The sequence below is a fragment of the Labrus bergylta genome, chromosome 19 (assembly GCF_963930695.1).
Source record: "Labrus bergylta chromosome 19, fLabBer1.1, whole genome shotgun sequence".
NCBI lineage: Eukaryota > Metazoa > Chordata > Actinopteri > Labriformes > Labridae > Labrus > Labrus bergylta.
In genome coordinates, this window is record NC_089213.1 from 16641089 (window position 1) to 16667558 (window position 26470).

Genomic DNA, 26470 nt, shown 5'->3' on the forward strand with positions numbered 1-26470 from the left:
ACGAGCGCCTGGAATTTAAATAGCCACTCAAACACCAATCTGTCACCGGCTGAGGGGATAAGGACAAGTGCCTCACTGGCTGACCCGGGGCCCACGTGACAGCACCCGTTCATTGATATCGGCCCTTTCGCCCCCCTCCTTCTTCTAATCAGAACTGAGTATAGGTAAAGGTTGGCACGGTCACTCAGGGTAAGAGTGGGAGAGAGAGAGAGAGAAAGAGAAAGAGAGATCAGAGGGTGTCTGTTCAGCGGATGGTCCCTCGGTCCCGGTAGAACGATGCTACAATGAGCAGCTTCTTAGACTACTCAGTGATGAGCGGTGAAGGTGGCTCCTGCTCTGTCAGGGCTTTCCACTCAGACCACGGGATTACAACTTTCCAGTCGTGCGCGGTGAGTGTCAACAATTGCGGCGCGGATGAGCGTTTCATGGCGAGCAGGGCTTCCCCTGACATAATCCCTCACCAGCCCGGGTCATACCAGACTACCGCGAGCTCTCTGGGTCTCGCTTATGGGGCCCATCCGGCCTGCAGCTCCAGCTATGCACCTCAAAGTTTCTGCACTACGTATAACCATTACGCGCTCAACCAGGAAGTAGACTCCGCAGCAGGTTTCCCCCAGTGCGGCCCACTGATGTACTCTGGTAACCTTTCCTCCTCCATGGTCTCTCAGCATCGCCAAGGTTACAGTGCAGCACCCCTGGGTCAGCTGCAGTATGCCCACGCCGCATATGGCGGCGGGCACGAGCAAGCAACCCCTTTTCCTGGGTGCTCGAACTCGCTGTCACCTCTGCACGCGGCTCACCTGGATACATGTTGCTCACCTCTGTCTGAAGGAGCATCTTCTGCACAGACCTTCGACTGGATGAAAGTCAAGAGGAACCCACCAAAGACAGGTGGGTCCCAAGTGGTGTCTTTGACAATGGCATAGTTTTGTTTTTAAACCACACCAGCTGTAAACGTATCCAAACTCTTAAGATTTGATTGACATAATGGCAGATGTGTACACATTGCAGTATATTCAACATAAAGTTGTTTAAATTCTGGATTTGATATTTTCTTTCCTGCTTATGGCTTGCGCCTTATACACAATAGAACGTGTTGTGTTTTAGTGTTACTTTGGCAAGGCCTATATGAAAAATGAATCCAGAATGTTTAAAATTCCCTGTCGAGTAAAAGGGGTTCATATTTCTTGTAAAAGTTGCTCTATTGTTAGTAAAAGTTGCTTTTTAGCTGCGTAAAAGTTGCTTCTTGCAGCGAATAGGTTGTTCCATGGCACCAGCACTTTTAGCTCTTGTTTGCTGTGATTATAGAAGACATGCAGGGTGACTATCTTCTGCGAGCTCACTGTGATCTGTATCATTGTCAGGAGGCAGGTCCGGGGAGTACGGCTATGGGGGTCAGCCCAACACGGTCAGGACCAACTTCACCACGAAGCAGCTGACGGAGTTGGAAAAAGAGTTCCACTTCAACAAGTACCTGACACGAGCCCGGCGAGTTGAGATCGCGGCCGCGCTTCAGCTGAATGAGACTCAAGTCAAAATCTGGTTCCAGAACCGTAGAATGAAGCAGAAGAAGAGGGAGAAAGAAGGGCTGATGCCGGCCAAAGCTGCACCCTCAGACCCGGGAGAGAGGGTTCAAGATAAAATGGACGATGCAGAGTCAGAGAAGTCAATCTCAGCACCCTCTACTCCGTCTCCTACATCCTCCACTGTCTCCTCGACAGGCGCTGATCCTTACTCCTCCAGCTAAACTGCCTTGTTACCTCTTTGGGCCACAGGCGGCCTGTCTATATCAAAGCTCATAACCAGTGTACCAAAGCCAAAGTCATGGTGGATGGAGAGCATTTGTGGACCTTTAGGATGGGTTAATGGAGTATTTAGGATTTTTGGACAGCAATGTGGACCACTTTTGAGTGAAAGATTTGTTATATATTGTGTACTATGTTCACAAAACGCTTTTTTTTGCTGTCCACCAAATGTAGGTCATGTGTGTATTTTTTTTATTTGAAACCTACGTTGAATATGCGTTACATCACGACTATGTGTACTTTATCAGACCTGTTTCCGATCATTGTTGCTTCAAAGTCAGAAGTCTGCACACCTAAACAAATACCTCAAATGTGCCAAAGTTGTTTGTCATGGCCCCGGCCTGGCTTATTGCACTGGATGTCCCTAATTAGGCATTCCACAATCAAAGAGATGACCTCGTGTATATATCCTTATAGAGTACATTCTTATTTTACACCCTTAATCACTTTAACCGTTGTGTATAGGGCGAGTGTGTGTATGTGCGTCTGTCTGAATGCCCAGTTGTGTGAGATTGCATGACGCGTAATGCTTTCATGTATTATTTGCAGGGCGCTGAGTTTTATCAGTTGAGGAGCCGGTCATGGCCATGTCTGTTCCATACCTTTGTGTGTTGTCTGTATAATCTAGTGGAGCACTATGTTTAGTCCAGAGAGACGTTTACGGGTCAATCATGTGTATTAAAGTGCGTTTCCCTCTAAAAAAAAAAAATGAATCCTCTTTGTCATTTGGTGAGCGGAAGTCTTTGGAGAGACAATGGCCCAGATCTTCTCACCCAACCTTTATTTTAACCATTGACCATTTTCATATCGTTTTAGGGGCTGCACGTCTCTCCTTTACGCACGGCAGAGTCTCTCAATGTATGCTGTGTCGCGCGCGCTCCCATCCCTGGGGTGAAGAGTTATTGACATAATAAAGGCATGTTTATCCACGGAGGAGATGAGAGCGCGGACGTCAGCGTCATTTGTGATGACAACCTTATTGAGCTCTCGGCTTATTGAGGGGACAAAAAAAAGAAACTCTATTGATTAAAACATCGAGGTTAGGCTATCGACAAGGATGGTTGCCCCACTGGCCCTGTCAGTGTTAACTCTTCAGTCCCTCCCGGGTCACATGGAGGTGTCATCATCCACACCTGACGACACAATGAACAGTGAAAAGTTGCAGCACTGCATGTCACATACTCAGCTTCACAATTCAACTTTGGAAAAGAATTATTATCGAAGGTTTCGTCGACCCCTGATGTGAAATCTATTTTTTAAAGATAAGTTATGTAGTTGATCATATTACATTTACAAGTTAACCTATATTCAATTTGGAATAATATTTACTTTACTACAGTTTAGTAAGTATCCTCGATTCTTTCTTCAATTTCTAAACATAAACAAGTAAATTCCTGATTCTTTTGTTGTTTTAATTCCTGGAGTGCAGAGCGCGAGTCCATCTTACCATAAAAGGGCAAAAAACCGCCGAAAGCTCCGCGATTAATGAGCCACGTCCACCTTTACCTTGAATCTACCTGCAGGAAAAGACTCTTTCGGAGCTATGGAGACCTGCTGAACAGCACACACGGAAGAAGAGAGTAAGTTGTTCAGTAAATCTCCAATTTATTTCCTCGCATACTTACGATCGTCTTTGCATTTTATTAAGTGTTTTTTTTATTTATTTAAATGCACATCGTAATTTTTTTTGACAAGGTTAGTTTGGTGACTACAGACGCCCTCATTTTGTTGCTGGAGGAGTTGTTTCAGTGTAAATACAGAAGTATGGACACAGACATGTTGCTCAAGGGCCTGTTTGTGTTGTCAGGACAGAATGTGTTGATAAATCAACTTTTCTGATTTCCGGAAAATCATCTTTTGGATGTTTATGAGCTCTATTTGTACGACTAACTAAGCTGGTTTTAGCCTTGATGTTTCAATAACACTGATTTTCATGAAAAGGTCAGGAGAAATACGTTTGAATGTATACATATTTTTGTAAATTCAAAACGAGTATGGAAGTTTCTTTCCAGGAACAACGAAAAAGTAATAATTTTCTGTAGGCTATATCATATTATTCTGTTTTTTAATAAACATAATAATTTACGTCATTATTAGACTGTTCAGATAGGCCATAGAAGAAACACATATAGCCTAATAGACAGTGTAAATACAATAGGTATCATTTACATTAATTTAAACAAAGGAAAACATAATAAAAAATTCCTAAATTTTAAAGTTATTAAATAAATCAAAAAAACACTTTTGCACATGTTCTTTCAAAGAAAGATCTTGAAATATCTATTTTATTTGTATTAAGGGCTTTGAGGACAAAAATTCACCGCCTATTGTGTGATTTGAGTTTTTAAAAACACATTTGGATTTTGTTAACGAACCTCTGCAACTTTGGAATAGGTCCTAACCAAAAAAAAACAACACTAGTGTTTACGTGATTCCTCTAAATCGCCATTCTGGTGTCCCTCGATCCACATATGCAGCTGGGACCGACAACACATTGGTAAATCATTTCTCACTTGACATTTAAATTCCAATTTAATATTTTACCTGTATGTTAAACCTAATAGAGTTCACGCAATACAATTAAGTTGAAAATTGAAGTTATACGAAAACTAAAGACAACAACTTAATTTCATCAACGATTTAAAACAGCTATCTATAACCTATGGCTAAATGGGAGGAATTAAATAAATGTAACCCGTTCGTGGACCCTTGGGTGCCCCCGGAGCCCACTCTTTGGGATTGTCTCCGGGCCTCTGTGCGCTGTAGGAGCCACGCAGTGTGGATTAGAAACGCAGCTGATCCTTAAAAGGAAGGCCGGGGTCAGTCCTCGGTCAGAGTTTGAGTTTGTTGTCACAGCACCACCCACCTAAACAACAGTTTACAGAGCACACTTGGCAAACAAGCAGCTCAACAACGCAGTCACAGTCCAGCTACGACGGCCTGTTTGACCAAAACACCTACAGGCTCGTTGCTAAAAGTTTAAAATGACCTCAGCCTTGTGAAAGCAGGACGTTCAGACAGGCAGAATATTTAACCTCGGCGTGGCTGATGGTTCCCATTAGAGCCCTCAGATAAACACATGGACGCTGACAGATGTTTGATGAAAACCATTAGGGCCTTGTGAAGAAGGAAAATATGTTTAAAGCTCGACTTTAAGGAGATGACACAGACATTGTGCATTCATTCATTTGCGAGTCCTTGATGTGGCCTGACCGCGCGCCTTGTGCCAACCAGACATTAAGCCACAAGTTAATTGGAATACAGCTGTGAAAAAGATGTAGTCCAAATAAAATTGATTAAAACTGTAACGTAGGGAGAATGTTAGGCTGCTGACATAAAAGTAAAAAAAAATCACATGTAACTCTAATATTATTACCCGGACTAAAATAAAACATTTCTAATAAGGAGTAAAGGAAAAACGCCTAAATAAAAAACAGTCTTAAATACTGAAAATGCAGACAGATAAAAAAAAATTAACGTTTTTAAAAAACCTTAACAATGAAGGTTGAAGTTCAAGCATGTTTTATTGAAATAATAATAATAAATAAATATATAGCCTACATAGTTATATACTAAAGCAAGCTCCATTGATAATTAACGTTTTTTTTATATCGACCGGTGAGAAAGGAAATGTGTTTCACAAGAAAAAAAAATCCATATTTGTGTTTCTCAAGTTTGACTATAATTTATTTTTGAAATGTTCCTTATCTTTTTATGCATGAAATAAATTTGTTTTTAATAGCAATACATGAACTCAAAGTAAAATGGATTATTAAATATTTGAAGGCACGTTTCTCCCTTCCTGATGAGCGTCATTCTTTTGTTTTTTCTTCTGTGCTTTAGTATTTTTGCTGTTCTTTAAGTACTTAATAAAACAAATAAAAATCCTCATTTCTAATTTTTAATTATCATAGCCTCTATATATGTTTTGGAGAAGGGACGCTTCCTCAACATAGATTTTTTTTTCTCAACCTTAATCCATGCTGTGAAGGTAACAGTCTCCACAGGGTGCTGAAATGAATTTTTACTAACTGTGTGACAAACAAATCCTAAATTATCATTTCATGTAGGAATTTATTTAAACTGAATTAAAAGCAAAGGTGCAGAGTTGTGAAAGTGTCACTCTTCTTTGACAGATACAAAGATGACTTGTAGAGATGACAACTAGACTTACAGCTCACCAACTTCAGGCTGTAGAGGTATTTACTGATCCACGCCCCTCGAAACACACACACACACACACACACACACACACACTTTCACACAGTCAAGTGAAGTAACACACGCACATAATTTGTTAATAAACAAATGCAAATACAGGTACTTGTGTGAAGGTCATACAAGTTACATGCACAGGAGCAAGAGAACACACACACACACACACACACACACACACACACACACACACACACACACACACACACACACACACACACACACACATACACAAAGACAGCAGAGAGATAAAAAGAGAAACAGTGAGGCAAAAGGCTTACTTTAAAAAAAGTCACCTTCAAGTGCGAAAGGGATGCCTCTGCCTTTGAAATATCACCTTGCTTTATTTTTCTAATTTAACTTTAGTGTGTGTGTGTGTGTGTGTGTGTGTGTGTGTGTGTGTGTGTGTGTGTGTGTGTGTGTGTGTGTGTGTGTGTGTGTGTGTGTGTGTGTGTATGTGTGTGTTATACAATATACAATAAGACAATATAATGAACCATAAAGTTAAGAAAGTAATCACACACAAAAAATACATTAGAAAATGTTGTAAGCCCCTGACAAGGCTTTATTAAACAAGTATTGTACCTCCAAATGCACTTTGGGCGATGCAATCGAACCTTATTGAACCAAGCTTTCGAGGTTTAGCCTCATTTAACCATCTTAAGGATAATATGTAAATGAAATGTGAAGTGATGTTAATGTGATCAGTGTGACCTGGTGTCCTCTGCAGTAACACCTGCAAGGATTGGATTTCACTCTTACACACAAATCTGTTTCTTCTTTTTTTTTTTTTTGGTCAGCTATAGAATTGTGTTATAAAAACCCTCAAAGTCTGAACAATCAACTAAAAAATCCAAACAAGTTGAGCAAAGACAGACAATATCATCCCACAGGCAGGGTGACTGTTGGTAAGCAGACGGAAAATAGCTTGACGCTCGGAGAGAGCGAGAGGCAGACAGACAGAAGTCAGTCATCAGGGCAGTCCAGGTATTGGCACGTCTGCGCTCATTGACTACTGCCCTGTTGTGATTGGCAGCCAAAATGAATTCCTCCATCGACAGATTTGCGTCCCTGTGAGCCGATACAGGGCCGAAGCCAATAGAGGGATTGACAGTTTGATGGAGGAAGAGAACAAGGGAAGGAGAGATGACATCATGGGGTTAGTGGATGTTGTGTGTGCACATAAGCGATGAAGTTGTTGGTGGTGTTTAGAAAGAAAGGAAGGGATTTGGAAGTTTAGAGGCTTGACGGTACATGCAGAAGCAGAACTCACCTCAAATAGCCATCTGCAGGTTTGTTTAAGCTCCTTTTGTGTGTAGAATTGTTCCTGCGTGGATCAGAGTTGAGCACAGCCAGGACGCCTCAGCAGGTTTGAGGCCCTCATGAGCAGAGAAGACCGGGAGAAGGGCAGCAGTGTAGAGACAGAGCTCCATCCATCACACATGTCCTGACCTCAGCCTGACCCCAGCATGGCAGCCAATGAGGCGCCCGCACCCCCTAAAGAAAGCCCCATCACCACACACACACGCACACACACACACACACACACACACACACACACACACACACACTTATTTACCCACTCACACACACAGGAGATCGGGTGACACTGAGTGGAGCCTGGATGCTCTTTGTGTCGGCCATTGTTGCGTCCCACAATCCTTTATTTTTTACATGACTAATGTGAGTACCAACACCTGACAGCCAGGCTGTTCGGCCCATGCATTTTCTCTTGTCTATTTCTCTTTCCCTCTCTTTCATTCAGACACACACACACAAACACATCTCAGAAATGTACATTTATTTTGTACATGGTAAAAAAAGAAAAAAAAGTGACCAAACAACAGCCGACAGACAGGAATAACCAATCTGAACATATCTTTTTGAAAAAAAAGAAAAAAAAAAAAAAAAGCTTTGGAGACCAGAATGGCTGAAAACATGGGGTGGATTAAATCAGGTAAACTGAGATTTCATTGATTAGTACAAAATGAAGTAAAATTATACATCCCTTCTCTCTCTCTTCATTTGTGATTACTTTGGCAGTCAATGAGGACAAAATCAGTATGCCTGGTGACATAAGATTTTGATCTGGTTAATGTTAACATTTGTTTTGGCAGCAAAAAGTGAAAGAAAGAAAAAAAACTTTCTGACGACATTATTATTATTATCATTCGTATTATGATTTGTAAACAGCTGCTTGCAGGTTGCATGGTGAAGTCTCTTTGTGGTTTTGTGAGATTAACAACTCTAACATGTTGACAATGGAATATTGTTTGATTTATACAGTTTGTTTAGCCTTTAGCGCACAGATTTAGTTAAATCTAAGAAGTTGTTTTAGCAATGTTATGCCTTTGTACATAAAATTACAATAGAACAGACATAAAAAACCTGGATGTGGTTTATAGAAGTTATAGGGTAAAATCAGGATCACTTTTGAATAGAGAAAATCACACCATTCTCTCTGTCAATTCTTTACATTTAAATTGCATAATGTAAGTTACTCTGACAGGAAAACTATATATATGAAAATGAACATTATCTCTTATTCTATTTATTTGTTCTTCAGACTCACTGAAAGCTTTGATCAGCCTTAAGAATCACTATATTGAAAAGCTTTATCTCTTGGTCTGGTCTGCTTTTGGAAGTCAAAAAACAGTTGTGAAAAAACCTCTTCTCAAAGGACATGAACCAGAGAGGACAATAATCAGATGAAAAGAAGGAACGAGGAGTTTCTGTAGACACTGCAACTCACCACTGAAATTGTTTAAAAAAAACATGTTCAACCCTGATTTATACATGTTGGCATCTGGGACACTTTTAAAATTGATTAGATTAAATAATTCCCATTTATTAACAGTGTAACTATATTATTATTATTGTTTACAAAACTAGCTGCAGGTTAGTTTTCCATCCAGGCAGAATCCAACTTAAAGACAATCTTTTTGTCATCAAACCAAACCATGAAAAACATTTCACCATCACCATGTACAGATTTATTTCCAAGTGTCCATACAGATTTACATGTTTTCTTTAATACCTTACAAGACCTTATGGACAACCAAATCAACAATTCTTCTGTCATCACAACGGTACTAGACAAATTACAAATAAACTGTTTCTAGCTATCTTTAAAATCTTTGTAAACTATTTATACTGTTAACTCAACAGCAAAAGCTGAGTTGATAGAGTCATCACAGAAGTGTAATGCTACCTTGGCAGAACAACAGTAAATGGTAAATGGACTTGAGTTTGTATAGCGCTTTTCTAGTGTTCTGACTACTCAAAGCATTTTTACACTTACCCATTTACACTCTGATGGCAGTGGTTGCTATGTAGTGAGACCATATTAATCCCGTTCATACGCCGCCGCCGAAGCAGCGGCAGCAATTTGGGGTTAAGTGTCTTGCCCAATGACACACCGGACATGTTGCTGGGGATCGAACACTCGACCTTCCGACGACGACTCTACCGGACTGAGCCACAGCCTGTATGTGACATGAATCAAATAAAAGTAACATGCAGATTTATTTGTCAACCGATAATCGGCTGACATACATTTTTGTTTTTTTGTACTTAAAAAAACAAGATGAGAAAAAAGGAAGTCACCACAGTGTTTCTTTTAAACATTGTTGTAACTTATACTACTGCATGCTTGTTTTGATTCTCTTATTGAACCAGAGATTGAAGATCAACACACAAAGCTAAATCATAATCCCAAACTGCACAGCCAGCGACATAAACAACAGCCTCTCCAGAGTGCCTGTCAATAAATTCACCCTGAGCCAAGCCTTCAAGGACTTGAGCGTTTGGTCTTATGAACAACTCGACAGGTGAAGCAGCAAGTGTTAAAACAGCCTCAAGGAGTCAATTGCTAACCTATCATGAAAAAGCAGCATAGAACCACAGTTGCAACTTTCAAACCCACAGGCACGCACACTAACACACATAGAACTGGAGGGCAGAGAGGAGGTTTCAGCACCTCAGATTAAACGTCTCCATGTCGGGGAGAGTTTGTACGCTCTTGCCCAGGGCGACGTGCAGTGATTGTCAGGCCTTTTGAGCTCACCTGACACCGATTTCTACCTGGAAACCACCTGTCAGGCCTGAGCATAGGAAGAGCAATGGTGCTCACGTGTGCTGTGACAAGAGACCACTGGAAACACAATCTGTGAGGGATTTGGGAGCAATTTGTGCGTTAACTGACACAAAAAGGAGAGCTCAAACTCTTTGATGGCCGATGACATCAGTCACATCAAGAAATGTTTTTTTAATTTTTCAGTTAAATGAGAGACAGTTTTTGCACTTGACTTGTTTTTTCTCCTTTAACTCTTTGGTCATGTTAAAGCATTTTTATATAAAAAGCACAAATCACACTAAACATGTTTCAAATTTTGGGCCATTTAAGGAGCATCCATCATCAGACACAAGTTATCAGCACCCAATTACTTAACTGCATTTTACGAGTAGTTTTAGGCCAGAAATTACACGTGCAAACACAACATTAAAACCAGCACAGACGTTAAAATATTCAGTGTCAGAGCAACAGCTTGTTATTGTAAAGAATGACAGAGATGTTTCAGTGACAGATGTAAGGCTTCGTGTAACTCTAAGCCTGTCGTTTGTACAAGCCCTGAAGCGCATCGCACTGTGGGAGTCTGAGCAGCAGAATGAAACTATTCACTGATGTGCTTGCCTGTCCCCTTCAGGCAAAAGAGCAGTCAAGATTTGCATCTGCTGCACCCTCTACAGTGGGAGCTTAGCAAGACAAATTGATTCTAAGTGAAATCAGTGAGATACTGTATGTTTATGGCTGTGTAAACACAGCAGATAAAGACTTCTTATCTCTCTGTAGGAGAGAAAACGCTGAGAGAGCAGCAGTAGCCATCAGAAAACATTGCTCATGTTTTGTGATGTGGAGAAAGAGAAAGTCTACCTAGATATGTTTCCTCAATTATGAATCGTGAAGCTATGATGAACATAGAATTTGACTTCCTGCCCTGTCCTAGAAGCACAGAAAATAAATGGACCCTCACAAATGCTCACACGCAGAATTTTTTTCTTTTATTTACCGAGGGGTCACTATGTTCTACCAACTGATCATGAAACTGGGATTTATTGAAACCTTTTGTTTTTGTTTTAAACTTTCACCATTAGCCTCTTTCACACATGCACTGCAGTCCCGAAAATGTTCTGACATTGTCAAGGAGGGTTGTATGTGAAAAAGCAAACAACTAAATAAATTTACCCCATCTTAAAGCAAACTATTTCATATTTGCCATAAAGTAAGATGTTCATGTAATGTGTGGACACAGAAGGTCATTTTAAAAATCATATGTTAAAAGTTGGTGTTGTGAGGATGTCGTATAGCCGGTTGCCTGCTTTTTATGCTGCTCATCTCAGTTTTGAGCTCATGTCTCACTGACACTGATAATCACCTGCTGTGCAGCTCACAATGTAGGTCAAAGACCTTCCAAAATCAGGACATCATTGTCCTGAAAATGTCTGGAAAATATCAGGACGTTGTGTAAAAGGGGCTTTACGTGAAAAATTTATTTTAAAAAATAGAGTGGCTTAAACACACTACACACATGGCTCAAAAACAGAGGCAAAGTGTCCACCATAAACTTAAGAAATGTTGCAATAATCAATCCAGTTTGCTTCACAGCTTTGACATATTTCCTTGTGTAATTATTTCCAATTACTGTAAATGTTGCAATTTTCATTCATGTGTATCTCAGTTTGCTTGTTTAATTCCTTTGAATATTATAAGACAGAGAGAGACTATTCTGGTCGGACCAGAGGGGGGCATGGGGTATCCTAACCCAGAATTTCCAGCAGATACGTGTGCATGGAGAGTCAGCGCCGTTGCGTTATGGCTCTGTGCACCCTCGTCCGTCAACTCCCACAGGTGCCCAGAGACAATTTTACAGATTCACTTGCGACGGCACAAGATAATACCCGTCAAAACGTAATGTTTTATCCTGAAAATAAACCGGATAAATAACCAGAAAACAAATAACTTGCATTTCTTGCAAACAGTTTTTCCGCAGTGTTTACATTTGACTTCATTTGGTGCTTCTTTTTGTCTTCCCTAAAGACAAAATGTGTCCAAACAACAGACATTGCTTCTACGTCACGGATTGGACATGTCGTCACGTGACTCTGTCCTGAAAATAATCAAAATGGGCAAGTATAGTATGTCGGTTACAGGTTCTGAATCTTGGTTTTGATTAATTTTCGATGAACTGCCCAGCCCTACCCTTGCGTATCTGCTACGGAGGGCTCCGGACTGCCAGAGTTGAGACAGAGTTGAGCCAGAGCTGAGACACAGCGGAGCCAGTGGAAGCACAAACATTGAATCAAATAAAAAGTTTGACTTTTGAACACAAGACTGAACACGCATCTGGTGGAATTTGGCCGTAAGGCATTACATGACATAAGAAGAGCGACGTGGAAGTGGGCAGATGAAGCAACAGAGTTTGCTATACCACGCTATAATGACAATCTCTGCCTATTAATCAATGCTTCGTGTTAGACAGAATTACAATGACAACTAAAGAGCCGAGAAGAACATACTGTCTCAGTGGTCACATGCATAATGTCTATGGGTGTGCACTGATCAATCGCAGGTAATAAACCTCAAAACCCCCTTCTACCCGACATGGACTCTGCTTCATCCGTGTCCTTTTTCATAACATCAGGTCTTGCCTTAGGAGACCCCGCCACCCCTCCTTTCTGAAATAGATAGTCTCCCACTGTGAGGTGCATACGTGAACAGCCAGGTCTGGAGAATTTCAGGAGCAGTCCTCCTGAAATTATCTAGATATTTTCAGTAGTGCATTATGTGAAAATAGATTCTGACTATCTGAAGAAAAAAATACTTTGGGGCTGGGTCTGAGTGAAAAATGTGGCCGTGTTCACAAATGCAGCTCATCTCGAAAACTTCAGGGATTTTGTACAATTGAAAGCACTATAAATGATTAGATTGCTGTCTTTCTTCTCTCCTGTTTTTCCTCCTCCAGCTGTTCAGTCAAATATGCCAGAGTGCAAATAATGTGACATAACATTAACAGTAATGACACCTTGGGGGACAAGTTTAACTATGTTTCAAGTCATTAATTCTTTACTAAAAAAGTTTTTGTATGTTATTTAAGAGAAAGTTAGACTTTATTTTTGGAGGCGTGAATCTGATGAGAGAAGCACAAAAAAACGGTAGAAACCCACTTAGGTAGGAACTTCTATAAACTGTCATCACTGGAGCTGACTTTGTCCCTCAGGGGAAAGCTTGAGGGCTTAAGAGTCTGTGTTAAGTAGCAATGAAACTGATCAAAGCACAGTATGTTTGAACCCAGTGTCACAGCGGTTCCTGAAAATGTTACAAACTTATTTTCTAGATTGTTTTTACAGAAAAGCTTGTCTTTCTTTACAGACAGTCATCATGGATTTCAAAGCATGGAGTTTCTTGTCAGTCAGCAAAACCACATTGGTGGTGGCATGCATCATGTGCCTTGACAGACTTCAGGGTCTTTTTGCTGCTCTCTAACCTTAACCTGCAATTTCCACATTGTCCGTCAGCGCCGAGCAATATGGTGCCTTTCGCTCTCACTCTAGTAAATGATTGTGTTTACGGCACGTGCTGCAGTCCATCTCCAGAGCGGACCAGCAGCGCCTTGCCCCTGAAAATGTGCATTTTGACGCTGCAAGCATGCATGAAGGTGAACAGAATAGATGAACCAGGAACCAGGAAGTCAGACAAGGAAATACACAGAGAATCCGGTCAATTTAAGAATAAAACACAATTAACTCCATCCACTCCAACTATGTTCCATCACTTTATCAACATTACGTTAAAACAGACACCAAATGAACAAATGGAAAGACAAAGCAACATGTTATTTGTGCATTGTTCTCTTTATTACCGCATGAACTTGTAGTTCTCCTGTGATCTTGTGAACCCGTGTCGGTGTGTCAAGGCTGCACTCATGCTCCGGAAACTGACTTGGTGTGGCAGGGCCGTCAGACGGAGCCAACCCGTGAAGCAGAAGAAACACTGCGTGCACAGACTGAACTTTGTGGGTAACCCAAAAATAATATTCACATCACACAAAATTAAGAACGAATGCTCACATATTGTTTTAGCCAAAACCATGGTCTTTTCCAAGTACTTTAGGTGGATAAATTGAGTTTTACTTGGTTATATTGAGGAAAAAAGGGTTCTGGTTTTGGTTAAATAAAATATTAGGTTTATAAATATAGGGTTTTATGAAATGCTGCAAGATCTTAATGACTGGAACTAAATGGCTATCATTTCCCCCTGCAACTTTGACAATATCACACTTCAAGCCTTAATGCTCTATTCAAATTTATTGCTCCGATCTAACTTTTTTGTTTACTTTTTAAATGTCAATCAGCATTTAGATACCCTGAACACCAGAAATGATCTGACCTCCATTCAACAAACATTTTAAAATGTGTTTTCTTCTCCATCTTGTAGTTTGTGTTGTGTGAATATATAAACTTAATTAACCAGGCATAACAAGGTTATTAGTACGATTCGTGTTAGCTACCTAACTAGCTAGCCTGCTAGCAGAAGTATCAGTTCGCATATGGCGCCGGGGGAGGGGAAACATTTTCATGGTGATCGCGAGCTTCCCCTATCAGAGACATTGCTGTGATACTCTATGATCGTGGGTAGTGTGAGTCCAAGACTAATTTCCCCAAGGGGACAATAAAATGTTTGGCATCATATCTTTATCCTGATATTACAAATAAACTGTGTTTTTCTTAAAATGAGGCTGATATCATACAAACTTGTGTTTTCTACAAGACCATATACAATCATTTACCACTCAAGAAGCTCATGGTAAGTCTACTTTGGATGGTTATTACGTAATAACTTATGGGTTTGAGATTGCAAAAGATCTGACCTGTTGGCTAACTTATGTAAGACAATGTAGTAAGGTGGCCACAATCTGATTTCCAAAGATCCGATTCCATGTGTCATGCTATTCAAACTGAATCAAACTACAGCTTGGATGGTCAAACTTATTTGTACTTGGTGTTCATTGTCTTGTATGTGTCCTTTTTAATTATGTAACATTTAACAAGATGCACCCAGGACAATAAAAATACAGTAGGCCTACAGCAGCCTCGCCAGTCTTTCTTGATATTGTATCAGAGGAGTGTCAGAATGTGTGGAATCTCAACAATTTATTTCCCCTTTTCCTTAGAAAAGTTTCTCATCCCTGAGGGCCATTTTCATTCTTTTCTTTAAAATGAAAGCAACAGAATTCACAGAAAATGAAGAATAAGGCTTAAACATTATCTAATCTATTCTGGAGATTTCACTGAAACTCCCCAGAAAGTAAAAATAGTCCTTTGACATTATGCAGCTGATGGGAATGAACAGTTTAGTAGACATGTTCGTTTGAATGTGTAGTCTGTGTCCATTGTGTGAAGGTACTTTGTGCGTGTTCTAAGTGTGTGTGTGTGTGTGTGTGTGTTAAAGCAAGCTGACCTCTCCAACGCCACACGCTTACCTGCAGACAGCCGGACAGTCACCCTTGTCAACAACCCCTCCCCTTACTCCCCCTTTGCTCGTTATCATTTGAGCTCCGCTGAGACTCCTCTAATGACAGCGCTTGTCTATAATGTCGTCGTCACCACTCGCGTACGTGTGTGTGTTACTCTGTGTGTGTGTGCGTCCGTGCACTTGTACGGGTGCATGTTTGGTCTGTAATGACAGCATCTGTCTATAACAGCTCGTCCTGGCAGGGATCATTCGGCCCTCCCTCTCTCCCACGTCCGCTGTCCGGTGTCACCCGTGTCCTGCTGGACGATGATGTGATCTTTAGTCCCCTCTGCGATCTATAGACTGGCATTTGGCTCAGGGAGCGTCCCCAGGCCCTGACATGCATGCTAAAACTTGCTGCTGTTCTGCCGATATCCCCCCAGCCCGCCTTACCTCCCAGTTAACGCCAGCCAGCGCAATATTCCAACAGGCAGCGTTAGATACTGGTGTGGCAGTTAGCCACTGAAGTTCCAAACCTGTAGGGAAAAGTATGGATGCTTTGTGTATATTCATGAATGTGTGTGATGCAGTGTGTCTTTGGGGGAAGATGTGTATGGTTTCATTTGTGCATATCATTAAAGAGCCATATCGCTTTCATGAGTTGTTGGATGTCACTTATATTAATACAATCCCCCATAATCCCGTTGTTTTCCCTCTTTGTTCCTGTTCATAGTCAGTCTTGAATTTCTTTTAGCTCCTATGTGCAGGCTAACAATGTGAAAAGGTTTGTAGTGGAAAAAACAAAAACCAGCTAAGCAGGCCTCTTGAGATGTGTTTGGCCATTATCAAAAAACCCATTAAAAACCAAATTCAAAGTCTAAAAGACAAAGAATTTACTGAGTTACTATTCTATCTGTTCCAAGCTTCTCCATTTTGGTTCTAAATAGTCTACCTGGCAACGACAATTCCTGCCTTTAGCATTCTTGTGCTTCCCATACTGCAATTAAATGTGTCTTTTTTTCATCTTGTGACTGACATGTTAAAAGTACCATATGTATTGTGCTTATTGCAAAAGATCTGGGGTTTTCTCCCAAAAATACAGTATTCATATGTGCAGGTCAAGATCCTGTATCTTCTAATAAGTCACAAATGTACCTTGCCTTACCTTATCAATAAAGTTTATCTTATCTTAAATACTGGAATATTAATTTTAAAAAGCCTGATTGACGTCACCCATCTGTTACGGCAGGGGGCTCCGGAGGTTCCAACACCGGAGGTTGCTGCTTCATCAAACAGATAAACAAGAGTGTCATCAACATAATGTCAGTCCCATCAAAAGAAAATGAAAACGAAAGACCTGAAAGCAATGGACACACTGAAGGATTTACATGGGCGCATTTTTATTTATTTTATTTATGCGTTATATTAAATAGGGACAGTGGACATTAATGAACGTAAACATTTATAACGTCAGGTCTAGCCTTAGGAGACCCCGCCACCCACCATCTCATTTCCATCTATGCCTTGGCAGGTTGGTGGTTCACAGTATTACAAACTGTGTCACCAAAATGACAAGCAAAAACCACACAACAAGTAATGACCGAAGGACAGCATAAACCTTTATTAGTTGACAGAAGCAGTTGGCTGTGCGATGTTGTTCAAAATAAACCAGAATAAAGTGACCTTCAGTTAAAGTGCTGCTACAGGTCTAAGTACCAGAATATTAAAGTGCAAAAGTGCTAGAGTATTGCACATGATAATGAGGTACTGATGTAAATTGCACATTTGCCCTCCAGCCTGTAACTTTAAAGTGCTGGTGTGATTGCACATGGTATTCTTGGCTGTTGGTTAGGAATGAAAAGGTCCATCCACCTGTCTATTAATTACTTGAGCTACACACTCTGTTCTGGGTTTTGAGTGGCTGGGGCCTTCTCAGCAACAACCTGGACTAAAAAAAGGATAAATCCAGGAAAAGGTGTCCTACTTATCACACGTCTGCGGCAAACAGCCAGAAAAAAACACTCAACTCTAAAGACAATGCAATGAAAAAGAAATAACCCAACACGATTTCATTGTAAAGTAGATCTATTACTTCAAATATGCGCATTAAGTTCACATGTTTGACCAAAGAAAGTCTCTACCTTGACACTTAATTAGATTATTGTATTGACATGTGTGCACTGTTTATGCGTCCGTGATTTTGATCTCTAATGTAGGCTTATATGTTTTTTGGTCTGCCATTCTGTGTGTGTGTTCTGGCTGGTGCGTGTGGTCCTAAGGGACTCGCTGAGTCCACTCCTGCATTGATGTGATCGCACTCATCTGCATACATGACAGCAAAGACCTTATTCTTTCCTCTTCTAACACCCTTACCTCAGTCTCTGTGTGCTTCTTCCAGTGCAATCTTTTTCTGTAAATTCTTCTAATTTGCCACTATTTTTCTCATTTGCTTACTCACCTTTTTCTTGGTTCTCCTGTCTTACTCTCATTCTTTGCTTTCTTTCCACCTTGCTATTTTCCTCTACGGGTCAATACTGTGTGTGTTGGGGATTCAGCAGTTGCAGTTCCTAGATAAACACCCTGTTAGTAGGATTATCCCTGTTGTCCTAACAATGTAAACCCGGGATTAGACCACACTCCCCAGGGATATTTGTGTGTGCATGTTTGTGTTTGTTGCCCTAAACCAGCAGATGCCGTGTTATTCAGATAAGTGTTTAAAATGTGGTGTTATATAATATGTTCAATGTCGCCTTGATTCCAAAAAATGCATATTTACTTTTTAGTGACAATGTCTCAGGGTTTTTCCTCGCTCAAAATTAGACGGAGTTGGTATATTCCTTACTCTGGGATGTGTGCATCTTTACCACGTGTACAAAATTTTTTGTAGGTGGTGTATTTAAAAAAAAAAAAATGTATGCTTTTTTTTTTTGCAGAGACAGGACCATGGATAGAGTTGGAAATCAGGGACAGAGAGAGTTGGGAATGACATGCTGGGAAGGTGCAACTCGTCGGATTTGAACCTGAGCCGCCTGCTTCGAGGACTACATTCTCTGTTCTATGTGCATGGCCACCGGTGCCCCAAAGTGACGTATTTTAGGAATCCTTATAAATGTAGTACTGAAGAAAGATCTTTTTGCGCTTTGGTGCCAACTGAAGTTTCCTGAGTTAGGGCTGAACAATGAGTCATTTTAACATCGCAATTGTGAAGATGTGTGTACATGTGCAATAGTCACATCGCAGGACGTGTGCTGCTAATTTACCTCACATCAAAAAATAGAAAATAGACTTTTTAGGTACAAATATCTACATAGGAAGACATCATATTTAAATTCCGTGCTTGAATTAGCTGTGTTGATGTCAAGCACACAGCTTGCAATATTCACCTTTGATTTAAAGCAGCTCCCCCTCGCCCGATAATTTAACAACTTTATGGCATAATATAGGATAAGTTATAGAACATTTGCCATTTACCAAAACCGTCTGATTCTGATGTAGAGCATTTTAAAGAAGCAATATGTAACTCTGACACGTAGCATTTAAAATTGGTACTGCAGTCCAAATTCAAAACATTGGAGAGAGCTGTCTCCCTCGCCCCCTCCTCCATCGAGTCAATGCTCAAGCATGTTGCTATTTTGCCGACACATGAAGCTTCAGTGTTTAGCCAGCTCTGCATTGGTCTTGAAACCTATATGCGTTCCAACCTCTCTCCATTGTTCAAAAGCATCTCCAATATTTATCCTAGATCTACCACGTTTCTGGTTGTGAAGCTCATTAAAAAAATTCAAAGGCTTTTTAGGCCAGGTATAATCAGATATATCTGAACCAGTTCGCTTGCATGCTTCCATCGCTGTGACACCTGAATGTTTGCCATGATAACTGGTCTCATATCTGGCAAACCAAAGGGCTCCATAAAACAGCCTTGTCTGGGTCTATCTTCTCTGGTTAAAACAAATCCAGATCATTCAGGACTGGAACCGAAATTTAGAAGGAGGACATACTGGCTACTGCATTCTTTTCAGAGACGCCAGCACTTCAACAAAGCATGTTTGACAATTTGACTGGCTTCTAGAGGCTACCCCAATTGAGGAACTGCAGTGTTTTGGTACTTGCTCAATGGCTTCATCTATTTCAGCCCCAGGTTGCTTCTTGATTTATAAAGTGTTCCTCAACATGGCGTTGACTTAGCTCATAAGAAAATTAGTGTAGGCAAAATCTGAAACAACTATTTTTATTTTTTTCAAAACTCTTAAAAATCAGAACTTAACTATTTAAAAAGAAAGTGAAGAGTTGAACCCGCTCTGACCACTAGAGTAGCATGACTGCTGGTGAAGGGGAGCAGTAGAAAGTGCTGAAAAGAAAATAAAGCAGGGATTCAAATATGCGGGTGGTTGAGAAGGCAGGGCGAAGGCTGTGCGGAGGTGAGAGGTCAAAGGTCAGCCCCCCCTAGTGATATCTCCTGTGCCAGAGAGGCAGTCACGACCCAGTCAGCGGAGGTTCAGGTGTCAGAGAGAGACGACTGACTGACGGGACCAAGCGGGACCTCTCCTGCGCTCCGTCCCAGTTGGACCTTTCATCCTTCCTTCCCTCTCTCTCCCTGTCACTCCTCCTTGACCCATCTCTCCCTTTCTTCAACCGCTTCCCTCTTCACTCTCTTCACTTTCTGTCTACCCACAGAACCCCAAACTGTCATCCACTCATCCTTCTCTCCTTCCTTTCCCCCCCACTCACCTTCTTTTTCACCCCTTAAGCTAAACATTAGAACAGGGTTTCACTCAGCAGGCTGGGCCTACAGGGGCAGCTCTCTGCGGGGCTGCACGTCTTCAGTCCACCATCATTTTCTCAGTCACATGGCTTACTTTCACACTCGCATAGAGAAATAAATATTCACATACTGCATATATATGAACACAGATTGTGGTCTATACTTTGCTGCCGATCTTAAAGAGACATTATGACTATCTGAATTTGAAGGAATATTCAACTTCTTACACATTAAATCTTATTATTAGGTCAGGTTCTGTCATGCCTGCTGGTTAAGAAAACACCTTAACCAGTGAGCTCATTCTGCACACAGGAAACCATTAGGCAAAGATTTTGACTTGATGCAAAGAAGTGATACGAAATAAAAACATATTTTTCTGTTTATTGTTAATACTCTTTAGTCTTCCATGCCTTCTTCTGAATGTTTTGTGACACAGGACTAAATTTAAACCTGTGTCATGTTGACCGTCTAAAATGTTGTAAAGCTAAGGAGCCTTCATGCTGTGCAGAAATGTTACTTTCAAGTAAGTTGCAACCTAAACTGATCCTTAATATCCCAAGGTTATGTTACTTGGACTATTTGCTTTGAAAGATGGCAAATAGTATCTTGCACACAATTGTTATGTCGCTTCAATTGATTCTGTTTACCTGTAAAGACTTACTATGGTCATGAAGCGCCATGGGACAATAACATTTTTAATTATGGCAGCTTTAGCAAATACAGGATACTCATTTCTATCATCACATGCGTCCATTAAATCCATATAATACACCTTTTATTAGGGGTGGATAGCATTACAGACTTGTTACCTAGCATCACATTGGGAGGGAATGAGCTGCCTATGTCACCCTTTGATGGCTGTTCCCTAATTACAGCACACTGTAAGAGCAATAATGAAACCACACATCAGAGAAACTATGTTTGCATGTCAACTTACCTTAAAAGATAATAGGCAATGTCCCAACAGTGGATAGTCATATCTTATTGACTCTGTCTGACCTGGTTGCCAGCATGAGCTGATAGATTAACCACAGCTGACTGCAGGTCACATTAAAGATGTCATCAACCTCTGGTGATGGACTGACAAAATGTAGCTATTCGTTATTGAGATAGTAATGAGGCCTATTGTTTGTTCAGAATTAACAAGGCTTTTCTTAAGGGATGAGTAATGGCATAATACTTCTTAATAACACAGTCACCTTACAGTGGACCCCAAATCCAACAAAATAGATATACGGTTCTCAGTTTGTAAAGTTAGTTTTATATTTAGTATTTTTTAATTCTATTGGCTGTAAGTTTCTTTACATTAAGAGCATTTATTTTCACTCTTCTTCTTATTCTACAACATGTTTTCATTTGCAATTAGTATTTGTTTTGGACTTTTGCTTGTGTTTTTCAGTTCTAATCGTATTGAAATTTGCAGCTGGTTCTTCTAATGGACATTATATGGGCCAATGTAAAGTGTTTGCACTTGTCAGCCACAATAACATTCACAAACTGACATAAAAGAAAAACATGGACTTATTATTCGGGCTGAAGTTTTGTAAAATGACTTTGAGGCAGTCTTTCTGAATGAAATTTGCTGAATTGATTAAGCTAATGACTTGCACAATACCTGCAGCTAAATTCAAAGCTCATAACTTTACATGTTTGATGGAGTGCTATGCAAAATCTAGGACACTGCATATAGATTATATGTAATTCAGCAAGTCTCATTTAAGTGCATTAAGATATGCAATATCTTTTTTTTTTTTAACCCTGGCTCGTGATAATGGGGTCTCAAAAAACAGCGTTATTCCTTCCCCTCAGCTTTCTTACTGCTAGCGTAGAAACAGTCGTTTTAATTCACAAACATTTCTCATCTCCGCATCGAAACCTCAGCCTGAAGGTATGGAGAAGCTTCTCATCACTCTATTAACGTCTCCTCCTTGTGTTGACTGGCTGGCACGCCCCAGGACATGGGACAGCCAGACATAGGCACTGGCAAGTATGCACACACAGACATCCACTGTGGCAGGTGCAGGCTGCACTTCTGTGTTGCTTTTCATTAACTTGTCTAATGCAATCAAAGACTGTCAGCGGGAGTGACAGAAGGAGAAAGAAAAAGGAAGAAAGGAAGGAGGTAAAGAGAGATCACCTGCTTCTTTTTCACAGATATGACACTGTTCACAAAGCTGCAGCCTAAAATTAAACTTCCTTTTTCTGTGAGATAACATTGTTTCTGACCCTTTTGTTGGTCCTGAAATGTCCTCAGGTGTTATTTTGCACACACACACACACACACACACACACACACACAGATGCAGCACATACACACCTACAGGTGAGAAAGTGTCGTGATAAAAGCATGAGCGCTCTGGGGAGCGTACATTTTACACTGTCAGCTCATCATATATCTCCAGAAGCACACACCTGCATGACCCCCCCCCCCCCCCCAAAAAAAAAATTGAAAGCGGAGTATTATTGTTGAAAAGCGGCATTATCAGGACGTTGAGTGAAATGCCACAGCATAATGAAAAAACGACAGAATACATTTCCCTCTCTGCATTAACCGATGGCTTATTTCTTTGCTTTCGAGAGGCGCGTCACTCTGCGAAAGGTTAAAGGGAAGATATTCTAATCAGGGACTCTTACAGAACAGCAGCTCAATAAGGTCAACTGGTGTCACAACATTCAGCTTGGAGGGAGGAATTTGTGTGTGTACAAGTGTGTGTGCACTGACGTGTAAACTTTGTCACTGTCATACTGTCAGTGTTGCTTGTGCAGTGTTTCTTTTATCTCTTTTCTTATCGTTTGTTGCTGGTTTCTTGCTAATCTTACCATGAAAACACTATCACCACATCCTTCTTAGACACACACACACACGTACACTGAGTCACATGTAAAGCGCTGGTGTCTGACGGGGTGATCCGCCGGCCAATCGGCTGTATTGATTATTGGGCCAGGGGAGGTTGGTGGAGCGGCAGCAGTAATTAGGGCTTTTTGGTGTGGATTAGCTGAGAGAAAAGGTCACACGCTCAACATCAGTGGCAGGACCACAGGCAGAGACAGGACAAGGAGGGGGGCACTGTTCCCTAAAGTGATTGTCAGCACATGAATATAGAGGTACATAAGCACATGCAGAAATTAAGTGACAGACATTCATTGGCAGACATTTTTAATGGTTATGCTTTAAAAGCAATAACTGAGATCTTTGAGCAGAGCGACATTGAAATCTGAGAGAGCAGGAAACTTGATCTTCCAGACAGGTTGTAAAGACTCCAATAGTGTTGACTGTGATATTAGACTCACCCTTGATGTCAGTAGCAAACTCACATAGCACAGGGAAACTGAGCACAATCAAAAATTCAGTTGCCTTAACTGAAACCAAGTGGAAATAATATCATAGATTTTTGCTTGATTTTAGGATTAGGGTTACTTAATAACCTTAATACATCATTTAATCCATGTTCGTTTAAACAGATTTGTCAGTTTGGGATGATTACCAAACATCTATAACCTGCTCCTCATCTCAATTCGAGGCTGGCCCTAAGATCTCAGACAGGAATGCTTGTGGTTGAGTTGTACTGTGTTCAGTGTAGGCAACATGTTTTTATAAGGGAGTGCCATGGGTAAAATAATATGTTGAACAATCCACAATCATTTTCATCCTTTAAAAAAAGGAAAAAAACTTGGGAAGGAAAAAAACTTCCCCTCCCAAGTTTAAGAATTTGACATCTTCTCAAGTCTGTTAGTTTCTTCAAAGGGCTGTGCAATTCATAAAACAAAGAACAACCTCTGTACATATAACCACTCTATTTCGATAAGGGTTAAGCTGCAAGTAAATTGTTTCACAGTTGTTGTTTTTTTTTGTTGCGCTGTCTGCCTTTTTTCAGTAATGTCCAAGTCCAAGGCAAATTTTCAACTGGGACAATAAAGTGAATCTTATCTTATCTTGTCAGCATATTCAGTATTTGCAGAGTACTTGGTGTGTAGTGTCATGGTGACCTATCGAGCGGATTGCTTAACCAACACAATTATTAACCTCAGGGTACAAACACTCTATGATTGTTAACATGCATATCATCATTATGGATGAAGTATACTTATGATACTCGGATCAGGCAGGAATAAACACCATGGACTGTAAGACTATTCTCATGGCTATAACCGTAATCTACGTTTTGCTGAGTTAAAAATTGTAATTCTCATTTAATCTCTCCCTCTCTCTCTCTCTCTCTCATTTTGACTGGCTCTCTCTCTCTCTCTCTCTCTCTCTCTCTCTGCAGACCTGCAGGTTGACTTCTCAGTGGTATGGCGGGTCTGAGTGTACCTAAGAGGGTCACGACCCTTACAGACTTTGAGACTGATCTGGACAAACAGGACCGAGGAGCTGCTGCAGGACATGGAATGTTCCTTTTGTTTTTTCTTTGTTCCACTTTTTTGTTGAAAAGGTAGAAAATTCCTTCCTCACATTGGCAGCAGTCTAAGAAGATTTTGCACAACTAAATGGATAAATGCTTAGGTAGTGCTTGGTGTTGGTGTTGTAACTGAGAGTTCATTCTTTTTTTATTTTCTCCTTCTAAGACACTAAAGATTCAATTTAGGATTAAGACAAGCACTTTTTTACTTTTGAAGATTTTTTGGTTTTCAGTACAGCTTGTCTCTATAATCTGTGTCCAACATAATATATGTTTCCTATTCATCCAGTAACATGTGGAACATATATTTTCTTAATAAAAAAAGCCACTGTTAGTGATTTAGAAGGTGTCTGCATGTCTGCATTTACTGGGTGTCAGCTCCCCTTCTTCTGCTGCACACTGGCTCAGTGCCAGGCAGCAGCAGCAGCAGCTGTGGACGATTTGGGATTGCTGGTTTTGTGCAAAGCTGCAGCACTCCTAGTGGTGGACCATGGAAGAGACTTCTCTGCTAAAGGAAACACACAGGAGAAGGCAAGTGATGAGTGAGACATCTTGGGTATTGTTTTGTTTTGTGTTTACCTGCACCTCAGGGCTCAGGCTGTGTGCTTTTGACCTATTTCTATGTACAACACAGTGTGTATGATTTGTAAATGTCATTGAAAATGGCGTGCCAACAGAGGTTCTGAAGAACTGTTGTGTGACAATAGAGGAAGTATAGCATAGAAACATTAGGGCCAAAACTTGAATCCTGTTAGACTGCAGAACAAAATGACTTTGAGACTAATGGGAAGAAAATTCACCCAATAATTATTTGGCAGGAAAACACTCAAATATATTATTCTCAATAGGAGAGAGGGATTGGCCACTGATGACCAATTTTGATGCATTATAGCAACTGTGGCTGACAAGGACAACATCATCTGAACCAGCCCAAACAATTTCCAAAAGGAGAATTTTGTTTCAAATTTGGAATTGGCAGTCAAAGTCAAACACAGTTACAAAAGTTAAAAAACAAAGTCAACAATGGAAACTGGCAAACGGCGAAAACCACAAACCCAGACAACGGCTTCAAATGGTAATGGAAGTGCTCCCAGTCTTAACTGATAATCTAATGTGTAACAAACACGTCCTAACAGAAGGTTTACTCAGCAAAGTCAACAGAGTATTAGAACTTCAACACTTACTACAAACACAAAATCCCTTTACAACCAGGTGTTCATGTTGTCACAGCAAAATGTTGAGATTTGGTCGTTTCCAGGGCAATTGCAGCCTTGATTCTGTCTGTTTGGGTCGCTGTTATAGAATTTGTTGTCAAGGTGCATAATATTGTTTTTACTCAAGCTAACCACACACCTATATGGTACAATGCAGCAGCAGGATAGGCAGGGCAGCCGGCATCTATCTGGCCTCTGCACAACTCCAGCATCACAGAGTTCACCAGAGGGTCAAAAGTGTCACCACATACATCACAGCTGTAGCAGAACGGCACACAGTGTTGCCATGGTGATCAGCCATTCCCCCCCCCTCCCCAACTGTGCTAAGCCAAACAGTGGTGGGTGGGTGGGTGCCGAGATACGGAGACAAGACAAAAAGGATTGTGAGCACGCTTTCTTATGCATGTTCCACAGTGTGTGTATGTAAAGTAAGAGGGTTTGTTAGCCCAGGTTAGTGCTAAAGAGACGTGTGGGTGCCTGTGTTTGGTTGGATGATCTGTGGTCTCAGCTGTACTCATCAGGATGGCTGTGCAACAATAGCCAAGGTGCCCACGGTGGGTGCT

The 26470-nt window shown here is 40.8% G+C and overlaps 1 protein-coding gene and 1 long non-coding RNA gene across 3 annotated transcripts; both read left to right on the forward strand.

Annotated features, from left to right (window-relative positions):
• hoxa1a (homeobox A1a) lies at window positions 1-2662 on the forward strand. Its single transcript, XM_029278877.2, has 2 exons — window positions 1-891; window positions 1365-2662. The coding sequence occupies exons 1-2, from the start codon at window positions 285-287 to the stop codon at window positions 1745-1747; spliced, it is 990 nt and encodes a 329-aa protein (XP_029134710.1). The 5' UTR covers window positions 1-284; the 3' UTR covers window positions 1748-2662.
• A 1-nt stretch (window position 2663) lies between these two features.
• LOC114920665 (uncharacterized) lies at window positions 2664-25034 on the forward strand. 2 transcript variants are annotated; one of them, XR_010664724.1, is made up of 3 exons: window positions 2664-3385; window positions 5942-6004; window positions 24562-25034. It is a non-coding gene; the product is annotated as an uncharacterized lncRNA (long non-coding RNA). The 2 variants fall into 2 exon arrangements; XR_010664723.1 differs by lacking the exon at window positions 24562-25034 and adding an exon at window positions 18465-20683.
• The last annotated feature ends 1436 nt before the right edge of the window (window positions 25035-26470 follow it).

Coding starts and splice junctions, on each gene's coding strand:
- hoxa1a (XM_029278877.2), top strand. CDS start 285: ATGAGCAGCTTCTTAGACTACTCAGTGATGAGCGGTGAAGGTGGCTCC. Junction 892..1,364: donor GAGGAACCCACCAAAGACAG/GTGGGTCCCAAG, acceptor TATCATTGTCAG/GAGGCAGGTCCGGGGAGTAC.